This window comes from Physeter macrocephalus, chromosome 10 (genome assembly GCF_002837175.3).
Source record: "Physeter macrocephalus isolate SW-GA chromosome 10, ASM283717v5, whole genome shotgun sequence".
Taxonomy (NCBI): domain Eukaryota; kingdom Metazoa; phylum Chordata; class Mammalia; order Artiodactyla; family Physeteridae; genus Physeter; species Physeter macrocephalus.
In genome coordinates this window covers 69732207-69746600 of record NC_041223.1, presented here as the reverse complement: position 1 = coordinate 69746600, position 14394 = coordinate 69732207, and the positions used below count along the sequence as shown (strand labels likewise).

The 14394-nt window shown below is 47.0% G+C and overlaps 1 protein-coding gene across 1 annotated transcript in view; it reads right to left on the bottom strand.

The window, feature by feature from the left end:
• Positions 1-1349: 1349 nt before the first annotated feature.
• GABRR1 (gamma-aminobutyric acid type A receptor subunit rho1) overlaps positions 1350-14394 on the bottom strand; it is a 32170-nt gene continuing 19125 nt past the window's right edge. The window contains exons 5-9 of the mRNA XM_007103129.2: positions 10785-10867; positions 8132-8272; positions 6024-6176; positions 3026-3222; positions 1350-1643 (exon numbers count right to left, since the gene is read on the bottom strand). Coding sequence (XP_007103191.1) covers positions 1350-1643; positions 3026-3222; positions 6024-6176; positions 8132-8272; positions 10785-10867 — 868 coding nt within the window. The remainder of the gene's footprint in view (positions 1644-3025; positions 3223-6023; positions 6177-8131; positions 8273-10784; positions 10868-14394) is intronic.

The window sequence follows — 14394 nt, the reverse complement described above, 5'->3', positions numbered from 1 at the left end:
ACGTTTTTCTACTAGAGTTTGCTAAAAAATCTTTTTTTTTTTTTGATGAGCTTTTATTGGAAGAAATGGGAGATTGCCTTGTAATTAGGCTTTCTGCAAATTTGGGTTTTTTTAAAGATTAAAGTATAGCCCTCAGTAAGAAATAACATTATTTAGTATAGGGATCAGTCAAATTAACTTTGGAATAAAAATGGCATTACTGTGTACAGAATTTAGTTGAGTTTCAAACAAATGCTGTTGGGATAAGTTTGGTAGGGGTTGATCCTGTAGATATATGGTATGAATAGCTATTTGTTTTTTAAATAATACATCAGATTAGAACACTCCTTTATCCCATGCTCTTACATCAGTGGCCATTGTTTTCTGGTTCACAGAAAATGCTGGTATTCACTGAGTATAAATGGAGATGTCCAGTGATGTGCTCCCATTTCTTTTTTTAAAATTCAGAAACTGTGTATTTCTCATCCTAAAGAGTTACAGGTAGTCCCAAATTATGCATTTCCTTGAAAAGTTTTTGCAAAAAAAAATCAGTCTATTCCCAAGGTCCTCAGTGAAGATATCACATTACTGACTTCACTTTGAACTTGGACATGCTCCAAGGTGGAGATCCATGAAGCAGTAACTATTAAACAGGGAACACTTACACACAAGTTTTCTAGGCTAGTTACCTCTATGACAAAACTGACAAAATGCATGCATATACCCTCTTCTTCAAAGTTTCCCAACCAGGGAAATTTCCTACCCAAATCAGAAGCCATTGCACCCAATCAAAAGAGCTTTTCTGGTGAAGAGGTAAAACCTCAGGAACCACAAGATGTAAATAAAAGGAGGAATATTATTGCCTTGTATTGAAATCAACACAGGGAGATGCACATAAAATAGGGAAGAGGCTATAAACTGAAGTATGAATTTTGATCAAAGTGGGGTTTAGGTGCATGTATGTCCCATGTAAATGAACTTTAGGTGCTTCCCAGTTCCACTTGTTCCAGAGAATTGAATGACACTCACGTAAGGGACATGGTTCATATGAATAAGCATTTAGGGTCTAAAAGAGGTTGAACCACGGTGTGCCCACCTCACTGGCAGCGTGCTTTTCTAGGGGATCTCAGTAACAACTATCATCAGTTGCTATGGGTGTCTATACCTGCAGCACTGAGTATAATGCTGTGTACACAATAGGTGGTCAGTAAGTGCAAATTAAACCAGTAAGTGTCTTGTCAGTGTAGTTTTGGAAAGATGGAGAAGGGTGGGTACTGTGAACTTTCTTTTCATCATAACCTTATTTTTCATCATTCAGGTATTTCTGTAATACATATAGAAGAATGTGAAATTTATAGAATTACAGGCATTTATGAGAAAATCGACCAGTATATTAAATTGAATAAGATGTATGCAGCTGGAAAAATGATTCTGGAGTATTTATCAATGGCATGAGTGTCAATCTTCATGCTCACGTAGCTGCTCCTCTGGCTTTTCCTCTGCGGGGAGCTCCTCTCCGAGGCCAGCGTCAGCTGCACCATCATCCTGTCTGGCTTGTCTCCGTTCTCGGGCGTGTAGTTGCCCAGGTCGTTCACCTCCCCGTCACTGTAGCTGCCGTCCAGCAGGACCGCGTGTGGCTGAGGCAACCCGCAGGTGCAGGGAAGCTGCGGACACAGCAAACGCACGTTGGGATGCGAGCTCAGAATCCTCTCTCAGAAGCCCTTCCAAAGAAGCTGCCTAGTGGAGACCATTGCCTTTTTCTAGTTTCTATTATGGGGTTGGGGGAATAATGGTGGTGGCACATTGAACCTTCTAAAACAGCAGGTAACCCATCAACTGTTAGGAAACATCCCGTCATATCAGAGACCCACAAGAAGGTTAATGATCAGATAATCGGCATGTTCTCCATGAGATCATAAACTGATATGAGCCCTGATAAAAATGTTTACAATTATTGCGTGCATGTGTGTGTGTGTGTGTGTGAGAGAGAGAGAGAGAGAGAGAGAGAGAGAGAGAGAGAGAGAGCGAGCAGTGGGTGGTGGGGAATTTGAAAGGTGTGGCATTGTGGGGATAGTTCCTGCTATGTAGCTAGAGTTTTCTGGAGGAGATAACCACTGAATTGCAGACAGGAGGACGAAAGGGAAACCAGGTAGGAGGGAAGATGATCTGGGAAGGGATGGGAGATGTATGAGGTCACATGTGGAGGAAAATTTCCTAGAATGGAGGATATGTTTCCCTGGAAACTTTTTTTTTTTTTTGCGGTATGCGGGCCTCTCACTGTTGTGGCCTCTCCCGTTGCGGAGAGCAGGCTCCGGACGCGCACGCTCAGTGGCCATGGCTCACGGGCCCAGCCGCTCCGCGGCACGTGGGATCTTCCCGGACCGGGGCACGAACCTGTGTCCCCTGCATCGGCAGGGGGACTCTCAACCACTGCGCCACCAGGGAAGCCCTCCCTGGAAGCTTTTATATATATATATAAATATATATGTATAATATATATATTATATGTATATATAAAAATATATGTGTATATATTTATATATATAATGTTTATTGAAGCATTTATTATAGTGGCAAAAAATGGAAACAATATACTGCCCATTAATAGGGGAATAAATCATGTTACATCCAAGCCATTTATTATTATACAACTATTAAAAAGAATGTCTTGGAAAAAGAAATTCCTGGAAGCTTCTTTTATGATACCTCTATGTTCATAAATCATTTGTTCCACCGTGTTGCACTACCATTTATTTTTATCACTAAACTACCAACACCACCAAGATTAAAGGGGCCACGTCTCAGTTGACTTGGCTTAGCAGCTCCTGGTATATGGTAGGTGCCAAATAAATACTTGAATGAATGAAAGAAGTAGCCCAGAGTAAATTTCACACCGTTTTTGTTTGCTCTTCACACCAACCCATGAAGTAGGTGGAGGAGCGGGTGTCATTGTCCCATTTTACAGAGGAGGTTGGACCTGTCCAGGGTCTAGAGCCAGTCCAGGCCCCCATTCCAGGGCAGGCACTCCAGCTCAGGGTAAAGTCACCTTCTCCTGAGGCTTCCGCTCTTTCCGCTCCTGCACGGTGGTCAGGTAGTTGACGGCCGCATACTCCAGCACCGAGAGGAACACGAACACGAAGCTGACCCAGAGGTAGATGTCCACGGCCTTGACGTAGGACACGCGGGGCATGGAGGCGTTCACACCCGTGATGATGGTGGACATGGTCAGCACCGTGGTGATCCCTGCAGACACAGTGAGAAAGAAGCATGGGTTTGTCTTTCACCAAACCCACTGGATGGCTTCGTGCCTCTGTTCTTTCTCCCAGCTGCTCCTCTAGCCTAGAAGGTCTCCATCCCTGCCCCCTCTGTCTAGCAAACACCTGCTCACCTTTCCAGTTTTAGCTTTTATGAAGCTTCTCCGGTTCCTCCATCCCCCATGTTCACCCTCTCCCGGCTCTGTATCCCTGCATCTTCATAACAGCCTTGCATCACTCTCTTCTTTGGCAGAGAGCCCCTGACAGGTTGGCAGGGTCTTTCCATTCAATTGCACAAAACAAAGATTGCAGGGGAGTTCCCTGGTGGCCTAATGGTAAGGATTCCGGGCTATCACCGCCCCGACCCAGATTCAATCACTGGTCGGGGAACTGAGATCCCGCAAGTCATGGGGCACGGCCAAAAAATAAATAAGTAAAATAAAAATAAATGAATAAAAAAACAACGATTGCATATATGAGCAGCTATGTATATTTCTTGTAACTTCTTCTCCAAAAAAGGGAAAAAAGGTACACAAGTTTTATTTTAATCTTTGTGCCCTTGTTGCTGGTGTAGAACCTTGCAGTCCTGGGCCTATATTACCAGCTGTCAGGGCAGCTCTGGCAGAGCCCCACCCCACTATGCTGCACCTGGCTGCGCGTTCTGCCGTGTTGACTTGAGGACTCGGTCAATTTTACCAAGAATGATGTTAACCTCATTTATGGGAAACAGATTTTTTAAACTAGAATGTTTATTTATTGAGCACAGTAACTGTTCAAGATACAGAACAACCGTTAAAGGCCAGGGCATCTGTCAGTGGAAATTTCCCCAAGATTTCAAATTAAGCTCAGAACATTTGCTTGGCAAACACCAAATCACAGCGGATTGGGGTCATCTTAAGGGCCAGCGCCAATCCTATTTCACTAAAACCTGGTGGGTCATCTCTCCCTTGAAGCTCCTGGACGTATTAGCAATGGTGCCGTGTGTGGAGTGGGTGCGATATTTAAAGCGGGGAAGAGTTGATAGCAAATAGCTGTTGATGGAAGGCTTGTAGAGTAGGCATTCTCAGACTTGAGTATGTATAGGAATTAAGGGGGCGGGGTAGGGGGGTGGGCAGTAAAACAATGATAATAATGGCTAGTCCGTGAGCTTTTTTATGCGAATTAAGTGGGATAATGTATGTAAAACAGCCCAATACCTCACAATTAGTATCAGCTGTTACTATGTTACCTTATGGATTGAAAGCAGTGACAGACACCAAGGATAAGGTGTTTTTATCTTTGTGAACCAAGGCAAAAGATCACGAAGACTTGATCAACAGATCAATGAGTAAGAAGAGGAAACCAGTCCAGACAGGAAAAGGTAATAGATGTGCAAGAAAGTGGAGGGCTTCCCTGGTGGCGCAGTGGTTGAGAGTCCGCCTGCCAATGCAGGGGACACGGGTTCATGCCCCTGTCTGGGAGGATCCCACATGCCGCGGAGCAGCTGGGCCCGTGAGCCATGGCCGCTGAGCCTGCGCGTCCGGAGCCTGTGCTCCGCAACGGGAGAGGCCACAACAGTGAGAGGCCACAGCAGTGAGAGGCCCGCGTACCGCAAAAAAAAAACCAAAAAAAGGTGGAAAAATAATAATAAAAAAAGAAATTTGGACAAGCAATTTAAAAAAGCAAGACTTCCTAAAATCCGGTTAGTTTTCTGACTTTAAATAGAAGAATGCGGGACTTCCCTGGTGGCGCAGTGGTTAAGAATCCGCCTGCCAATGCAGGGGACACGGGTTCGAGCCCTGGTCCAGGAAGATCCCACATGCTGCAGAGCAACTAAGCCCGTGTGCCACAACTACTGAGCCTGCGCTCTGGAGCCCGCGAGCCACAACTACTGAGCCCACGTGCCACAACTACTGAAGCCCGCGCACCTAGAGCCCAAGCTCCGCAACAAGAGAAGCCACAGCGATGGGAAACCCCCGCACCACAACGAAGAGTAGCCCCCGCTCGCCGCAACTAGAGAAAGCCGCGCGCAGCAATGAAGTACCCAATGCAGCCAAAAGAAAATAAATAAAATAAATTTTTTAAAAAGGAGAGATAAATTGAAGAATAATTTGCTTACAATAAAGTGCATAAATCCTAAATATTGAGCTCAATGAATTTATATATTTCTATAACTACCATACAAAGCAAAATATAAAATATTTACAGAAAAAAAAAATTACTGGGGGAGCGTGTTCAAAATGCAAATTCCTGGTCCGCTCTCAGAGCTTCTGATCCTATATATGTAGATGGGACCCCGGATTCTTCATTTTAAACAATTTCCCCCAGAGATTGTCACAAAGATCCCTTGGGCCACCTTTGGAGAAACGCTGTTACAGAATGTGACTTTCTTAGGCAGGTGGGCAGAGAAAGCACCACAAACCAGGACCACCCACCCCAGAAATCAGCTCTAACAAGATTAAAGATGAGTTGTTTACATGGGAACCTATGGGGCCCTAGAAACAGCCTTGCTGCATAGATTTTTTTTTTTTTCTTTTTTGGCCTCAATGCTTTTGGGATCTTAGTTCCCAGACCAGGGATGGAAGCTGGGCCCTCAGCCATGAAAGCACAGAGTCCTAGCCATTGGACCACCAGGGAATTTCTGCTACATAGATTCTTAATAGTGGCATTTTACCTGTGAACGAATAACAAAGTTTTTCCAAGTTATAATACCAACAAGTGTTCAGGGCCAATTTGGAAAGAATGGTTTTATCTGGAAGGAATTACTTGTATTTTCAGATATCTGGAATGTGCACTTGAGAGGTTTCTTACCTAAAGGGACTCTGGCGGGCACAGCTCTGCGGTCGATCCAGAAGGACACCCAGGACAGCATGACCATCAGCGTGGCGGGAAAGTAGGTTTGCAGCAAGAAGAAGAAGATGTGGCGACGCAACGTGAAGTTAATGTAGAGACGGTTGTACCAGCCTGGGGGACACAGGAAGAAAGAGAACACACAGCAGAGCCACTCAGCTCCTTCATAGGACAAACTATTCAGAGAATCATAAATGCCTTAGACGCTTCCCTGGAAACGTACCCAACCTTTATAAAGGGGAAGTGAGAAACCCCATGGAACAGAGTGATTATACGATAATTCATACCGCATGGGTGAGTCCATCTCAAGGAATTTTGGCCCTCATTCTGTACGTAAAGGGAACCAGGCCATTGAAGACTCTTGTTACTCAAACTATGGCACAGGGCCTGGCGGTACCACCATCACTTGGTTGCTTGTTGGAAATGCAGACTCTCGGGCCCCACCCCAGATCCTACTGACTCAGAACCTCCGTTTAACACTCCTCCCCACGTGATTCCTATACACGTTAAAGCTTGAGATGTATGGATTTAACAACGCCTGTTGGATTTCTTATGGGGGAAAATATGTTTGAAGTTAAAATACCAAGCTTACTACAACAATGCATTTAGGCTATGCTTTAGCTCCACTCTTGTTCTTTACAAGGAAAACTTACAGGGAGGAGTTGAAAGGAACAGGAGAATGGTGGAAGGAGAGGAAAAGGCAGGATAAATTTGACATGATGAGGGCTGAAAATAAAATGGGGACTTGGCAACGTTAACTAGAAAACTTGGCATCCAGGACAATTTTAGTGCAACGGTTATAATTATAACAGCTCCAAAAAGTGACTGTGGAGGTGCTTACAGACTGCCTGTGTCCTTCTCAAATTCGTGTGTTGAAACCTAATCCTCTCTGTGATGGTATTTGGAGGTGGGGCCTTTGGGAGGTGATTACATCGTGAATGGGATTGGTGCCCTTATAACATGTGTCTCGGAGATCTCCCTCACCTCTTCCCCCATGTGAGGACACAGTGAGTCTCTGAACTAGGGAGCGGGCTCTCATCAGACACTGAATCTGCCGGGACCTTGATTTTGGACTTCCCAGCCTCCAGAACTGTGCGAAATAAATTTCTGTTGTTTGGAAGCTACCCAGTCTATGGCGCTTTGTTATAGCAACCTGAAATGGACTCACGCAAGGAGGAAGGTCAAAATGCTAAGAGTCAAAGGAATGGGGGATCCCCCAAAGGACCAAGACTGGTGGGTGATGTATGCAAAAGATAAGAGATGCGGGATCGCCACATGTTGAAAGGGAGCAGTGCCCTCTGTTACAGATCAGAGAGACTCAAACAGTGGCACTTCTCTGGGTCGTCAACCATGCGATGTTTTAGCAACAGAAACTGCATAAAGATTAGAGCAAAATCAGCCTGAAAGGTAATTGGTCAAGAAAGAGGCAAGGGTTGGAGAGAGTGAAGCTCAGCTGTAACCTCAGCTGCCAAGAGGAAGACCACAGGGCCTGCCCTCTGGCAACGTCGGTGCGGGGGAGGGCTGGCAAGCTTGCCCAGGCCCTTGGTTCAGAAAGCAACAACACTGCCCACAGAGAATGACCAATGACCAGTAGTTCCTGCACCGTGGCTCACAAGAGGGTCATAAGAGGGCCCGTGCAAGCATTATGGTAGGAGGGGATTGGTTAAGAGAGAAGCACTCAAAGGGGCTGAAGCCAAGAGAACGTGACCGGAAAACAATAAACCTGAAATTGGACTATTTCTTGCCCATAAGAGAGGGCGTTATATCAGGGTGAGATTCCCGCTGCTAAACTGGCGATGCCGTCGTCTCAAATAGACCTCCCCACGGGGCTTATGTTGGAGCCCTTACCAGCATTTTCTAGGTTATCAATTCTGATGCTTTGGAGGTATCAAAAAATCACCCTCACCCAATGCTCACCACCCTCTAGACCTGATCTAGAAGTCCAGATCCTTGGTTTCAAATCCAAGTGGCACAGGCTCTGCTCACTTGACAACAAAGGCACAGGCTTCCTGAGATGGAGGATGCCCCGCCCCTCTCCTAGCCCCGCCCCCTCTTAGCCCCGCCCCCACCTGTGCTGCTGTAGAAGGCCAGTTTGGTGGTGGTGTGGAACTCCTGGATGAGGAACTGGGAGAGTGAGATCCGCTCATCTGTCTTTAAAGAGTCATTGCCTTTCTTCCAGTACAGCATGAGGTCGTCTTCCGTGTAGGCATCTGAAAAGACAGAGACAGCGTCAGACGCCAGGAAAGACGACGAGCCTGTCTGTGAGGCTCTGTGGGGATTGGGATAAGATGTCTGAATAAACAAACCGCAGTCTAAATGAAGCAAAAGTGAATCCAAAAAGACAAATCTAATTCTCCTCAGCCTTCCAAAAGTCATCAGGGCAAAGCTCTCAGGCCTAAACGATCATCATTGCTGCAAAAGTGCTCACCCCTCAATTCAGCCTTAAACCAGATGAAATCGCTATATTTGTAGACCAGAATCTACAATTTGCTCTTTAAAAAAATTTTTTTTGCAGGTTAAAGAGCGGCAACATTTCACATGGTTCAGCTTTCTAAACCATGGGTGATTTAGACCTTTCTTCTTTCAAAGGGTGACGATGCATTATCGATGGCAAATACCTTCAAACACTCTCTCAGGTAATACGGGCTGCATTCTAGCAAGAAAGGACCCATAAAGAGATGCAGCAGAACAAGTCCCTTCCCTGCAGTCTTCCAGTTGCTCCTGCCCAGGGTAGAATCAAAGCGATTGCCCTGAGGATTGCTTCCCCTCTGGGGCTGCACTTCCCCACCCTGACCGCTTAGCTGAGCACACCACCTACCCCAGCCGGGCAGACCTACCTGCTGCCTGGGCAGAACTGGGATAAAACCCTTGGGGGTTGCCGGTCCAGTCTGCTCGTGTGTAAACTGTTCTTTCTGGGGCTCCCTGAGGCTCTATTTGATTCCTCTTTTTTTTTTTTTTTTTGCGGTATGTGGGCCTCTCACTGCTGTGGCCTCTCCCTTTGCGGAGCACAGGCTCCGGACGCGCAGGCCCAGCGGCCATGGCTCACGGGCCCAGCCGCTCCGCGGCGTATGGGATCCTCCCAGACCGGGGCGCGAACCCGTGTCCCCTGCATCGGCAGGCGGATTCTCAACCACTGCGCCACCAGGGAAGCCCTTATTCCTCTTTTATTCTGCCTCTAACCTTTGACCTGTGTGACGGCTGCTTTCACGTGTCCCCTTGGCCAGGTTATAGTAAGAACCCAGTGATTCAATCCGACACTAATCCAGGTGCTGCTGGGAAGATGCTTTGTAGTTGTGACATCTACAACCAGTTCATGTGAAGTAAAGGCGATGATCCAGATTAATCTGGATGGGCCTGATCCAATCAGTTGAAAGGCCTTAAGAGCAGACCTGAGGTTTCCCGGAGGAAAAAGGCATTTCACCCGTGGGCAACAGGGGGGGATCCTGCCCAGGGTCCCCAGCCTGCCTTGCAGGTGCTCGCCGAGCCCTTATGCTCCGGTCCCCTGTACTAACTCTCTCCCTGTGTATCTCCTATGGTTCTGCTTCTCTGGTGGAACCCTGACAGATGCCGCTGCCTGGGTATTGTGGGGAAAGCAAGGTTCTGGAGCCAACGGTTAGTCCTTCGCTCTGTTACGCCCCTCCTCTGTGTAATGGAGATCACAGTAACCTTCTCACAGGGAGTTTGGGAGGATTAAAGGACAGCAGGTAGAAAGCCGCGGCGCAGGAAACAGTCACCCTCTTAGTCCTGGGGTTTATTCCCCCTGATCCCACACTGAGCGCCCTGCAGAGCTGTCCGTGTGGCCCTTGCTCCCTGGGGGTCCACAGCCCTGTGCTCCTCGGCCCTGGATGACTGGAGCCAGGGGACCCCTGCTGCACCACCACCGCCCGGGGAGGCTTACCAAGGTGCCCTGGGCCACCATGACTCCTTACGGGACTGAGGCTGAGACGTGCCAGTGGGTGTGTGTTGGTTCGGGAGCAGTAAAGGAGTGGGAGTCACGGGAGGGTCCAGCCTGTGCGCATCAGAGGAAACGTTTGGGCAGAGACTGGAGCATGGGGGCAGGTTCGCAGAGAGCTAGAGATGCCAGCGGCTAGTCCCGGATGCTGCCGCAGCCTTGCTCTTCCTGGGGCTGGTGTTTAACTTTCCAGGGCGCGCGTGCGTGTGTGTGTGTGTGTGTGTGTGTGTGTGTGTTTGTTTCCCGAGGTGCCTTAGTTGTACCTGAGCATCTCAACCACCACCTGCACTCACAATGGCTGTCCCCTGGGGCAATTGCTGCCAAACTTGTTTTTGCCAGGAAATTCTTTCCTCAGTGGAAATCTTGTTCAGAAGAGCCATAAAACAGATCCAAAAGGAACTTTCTGGTGGGCTGCATGTGTGAGTGCTGGGCTGGGGGCTTGAAAGGAGACTCACATTTGCTGAGCTCTCTGCTCCCCCTCCCCGAGCTCTTGCCCTGGCGAACTGGGAAACGTCCAGGTTCCACACACAACACCAAAGCTCAAAGCCATCGCCATGGGCATTAAAAGGGTCAGTTATGGGAATAGAAGGTTTTAGTCCCAAATTTGTTCCCGATTTTCAAACTTACCCGAGACTTGGCTTCTATCTAAAAAGTCATTTTAAAAGCATAGTCACAGACTAGGAACACACCCTGCTCCTGCCCCTGAGGATCAGAGGTGTTTAGAGTAACTTCAGATGTGTGTGTGGGTACCTGGGCACAAGCCTACTCACAGCTCTCAATTTCGAGCGAGCACGTTTGTGTGTCCAGGGGAAACCGGCTGAAGTCCATGTTGCACATGGCGGTCACTGTAACCCTAGAAACAAAAAGACAAAATCCAAGTGTGCAGAGGCTGCAAAGTACAAGTGCAAAATGATAAAACAAGCAGATAGCCCTCTGCTTCCTCCCAGTACAACTGCCTCCTTCTTGTAATTCATAAGCAGTGTGCGAGGATTTAGAGAACCAAGCAGTTTATGTGTGATACCCACATTGGAGTACTCCTGGGTGTTTATGTTTAACCCCAGGGTCAGTGTGGGGAAAACAATGACGGCACTAAACTCCCATCACATGCAAGCATTGTAGTGAAGCAATGGTCTCATTCGATAAAACAATGTGAGGGCTTCCCTGGTGGTGCAGTGGTTGAGAGTCCGCCTGCCGATGCAGGGGACACGGGTTCGTGCCCCGGTCCGGGAAGATCCCACGTGCCGCGGAGCGGCTGGGCCCGTGAGCCATGGCCGCTGGGCCTGCGCGTCCGGAGCCTGTGCTCCGCAACGGGAGAGGCCACAACAGTGAGAGGCCTGTGTACCGCAAAAAAACAAAAACAAAAAAAGTGAAATCACAACTCATCTGATACGGTTTCTTAAACCATAGGAGCATATATTGCTCTCCTGTTTCAGATCATTCAAATTCTTCTTTTATTGATTTTATTGATATTCAATATTTGTGTCCAATGTCTCAGAAATAATATTCATGAAGTACTTATGCCAGCTGCCAAATTTGGCACTTTTGTCTTTTTACAATGTTGATATTTCTATATTGATAATAACATCTACTAGTGGACACAGGTGTTTTTAATGGGTAATTCCAAGGAGATCACAGTAATGGAAAAACACTGGAAGATCTTATGGTATCAACATGCAAGCACTTGTTGGCATCTAATGGTTTTGTTTCAGAGTTTACACAGGAAAGTAAGATTCTGCATCAGAGAAGAAGCAAATACAGATTGTCAGTCATGGAAGAAACATCTCCCACCCAGTGTGGAATCCCATGGCAGGTTATGATTAACAGTCATTGGCTAGTGAACATACTATTTTTCCTTCAACCACAGAAAATTGGTTATGTATAAGTTGTAAAAATTATCTGGATAATTCATGGCCGAAAAGGAAAAAAATTCGCTTGTAAATGGAAATTTCAAGGGAAAGAGCTTTCTTGAAGAAATTAATTATCCGTATATTCACCGTATTTTCCTCGTTCCATTTGAGTGTTGGAATGGTTGTGTTCTGGGAGGGTTTCTGTATTGTTAACAGCTGGGTCATCTTATCTCCCCTAGAAATACTGATATACAGGATGTTTTTGGGGGGTTGTCAGGTTGGTCCCTGACTTGGACACCTAGTGGGTAGCCAGCCTCCCATTTCTCTGGGCACATCACCAGATAACCACAGCTGATAGCATCACCAGCAAGAAAGAAACTAGGAACTAAGCTTGGAGACACTTGTGGCACACTTTGGGGACATGAAATGTCAAATGCAGGCAGTTTTTGCTGTGAACAAAAGGATTAAACAGCTCTTCTCTCTGTATCAGTAGGTACAGGAACAGATGTTTTTAGAACGACAGACATCATCAGACTGGTTCTTGGCACCCTGACTTGATGCTTTTCCACTTGTAGCCCACACACTGAACAAGCACAGTGTGTGGTGTGATCTCACCCGTGTTTATTATTATGCTTCCCCCAAGTCCCTTTAAATTGTTCCAGTGGGAGGATCGTCCCTTGTCTTGGATGAAAACTTGCCAGGTCCTGTGATTTTCCTGCTTACTCTCACGTGACAGGCAGTCAAAACCCTCAGAAGTAAAAAAACACATCTCACTTCCAAAATGAAAAGAATTTCGGTCCGAGATATTAATCAACACTTCAAATTTCATTCACATTGAGACTTCTGCCCCCCGTCCCCAGCTAAGGCAGAGCTGGCATCTGAGTGGTCATTGTCTGCCATCTCTGGTCCCCTTCTACCTACGTGGGTGGAAGTGAGGGCGGGGGGAGGCCAGGACATTTCTCTGGTGAGGGTGGCTTCAAGCCCTCTGGGCCTGCTACGCAGTTGAAGCGGAGACTTTCTTTCCTTCATTCCCACCACTGGACACCTGCATCCTTCAGCCGCATCTCCCATACCAGCTCTTGGCTCACCCACTGTCCATCCCACACACACTGACCTACTCCTGACAACCCTGGGAGTGCAGACCGAGCCCACCTGGCTCTGCCCCTAGGTGGTTAGATAGCTCTTCTCTCGCGCACTAACTGCAGTGTCCCCCAACTGTAGGCACACATGCTCCAAGCTCTCCAAGTGGTCCCCGTGGTCCCACTGCAGGAGTGCCTCCAGCTCTTCCACAAAACATCTCTTCCTCCCACAATCACTGACTCTCATATCTTGAAGTTGACTGGGAATTCAAGAGCCATGGAATTGGTTTTTCAAGCTACCTAGTGTTTTGGTCTAGTCCTCTGAATCCCTGGTGTTATTAGATCGTGTTATTTTGTTGGTGTTTGTTGAGCTGAAGCTGTCTTGGCAGCTGCCTCAAATGTGAGGACTCCTGGGAGAATCAACCCAACATGGCTTGGGGAAGGGGTTGCCCACCCTTGAGCCACCTGGGTACTCCTGTGAGAGGACGTATTTCAGGCCCTGCAGAGGAACACCCCCATAACCCTGCTCTGAGTCTGGTATCTAACTGCTTAGATTCCAAGCCAGCATGAGTAATGAAGGATTATTATAAATATTCCTTTGGGAGATGGGGGTGGGGGCAGCTTCGACACTGCCATCTCTGACTCTAAAGATACACTGCATCCACGCAGACACCCGCTACGTAGACACTGGTGTGTGGATTCAGCTTTACCAAAACCAAGTCTGTACAGCTGAAATGCACCATCAGCACAGCACAGAAGGAGTAAATCTCAGCCAGTAGCTGAGTCGCTTCTCTGTGAAGGCCCGCAGCTCATCTCCACGTGCCCTCCCAGGGGGAGGCAGGCACCACAAGTTTCTAAAGTGGGCGTACAGGGAAAGCCCCACTGCATGCCTGTGCTTAAGGAAAGCTTCCCCAGGTCAGTGCTCGATGAGAAACTAAACAATTCTAAGGCTACTGCACAGCACAGGGAATAGAGCCAATATTTTCTAATAACTGTAGATGGAGTATAGACTATCAAAATATTGAATCACTATGTTGTACACCTGAAACTAATGTAATATTGTAAAGCAACTATACTTTAATAAATAAATAAAAGAAACATTTCTAAGGTATCTAAGCTTGTGAGAAGGGAAGATTTTATTCTTTATGTTTCCTAAGTGATGCTCAAAATACCATTTAAAATCATCAAGCGGCCCAGTGGCCCCATAGTTTCTCAAGGAGAACACCCGGGGGAAGGGACAAAAAACAAGCCTGAGCTGGCCAGGCAAGGTAAACAAATTTTCTTCTAAACCAAAATTCCAAATCGGAAATTGGGAATCGGAGGAGTTGAAGGAGGCAGGTCTTTGAGAAGACTACGTTAGCTACTTCTCTGACCCCTACTAGAGAAATAAAACTTTCATTAAACGTTTGAAATTGAACTTGAATAGGGCATAAATCATAAGCATCAGCCTGAGA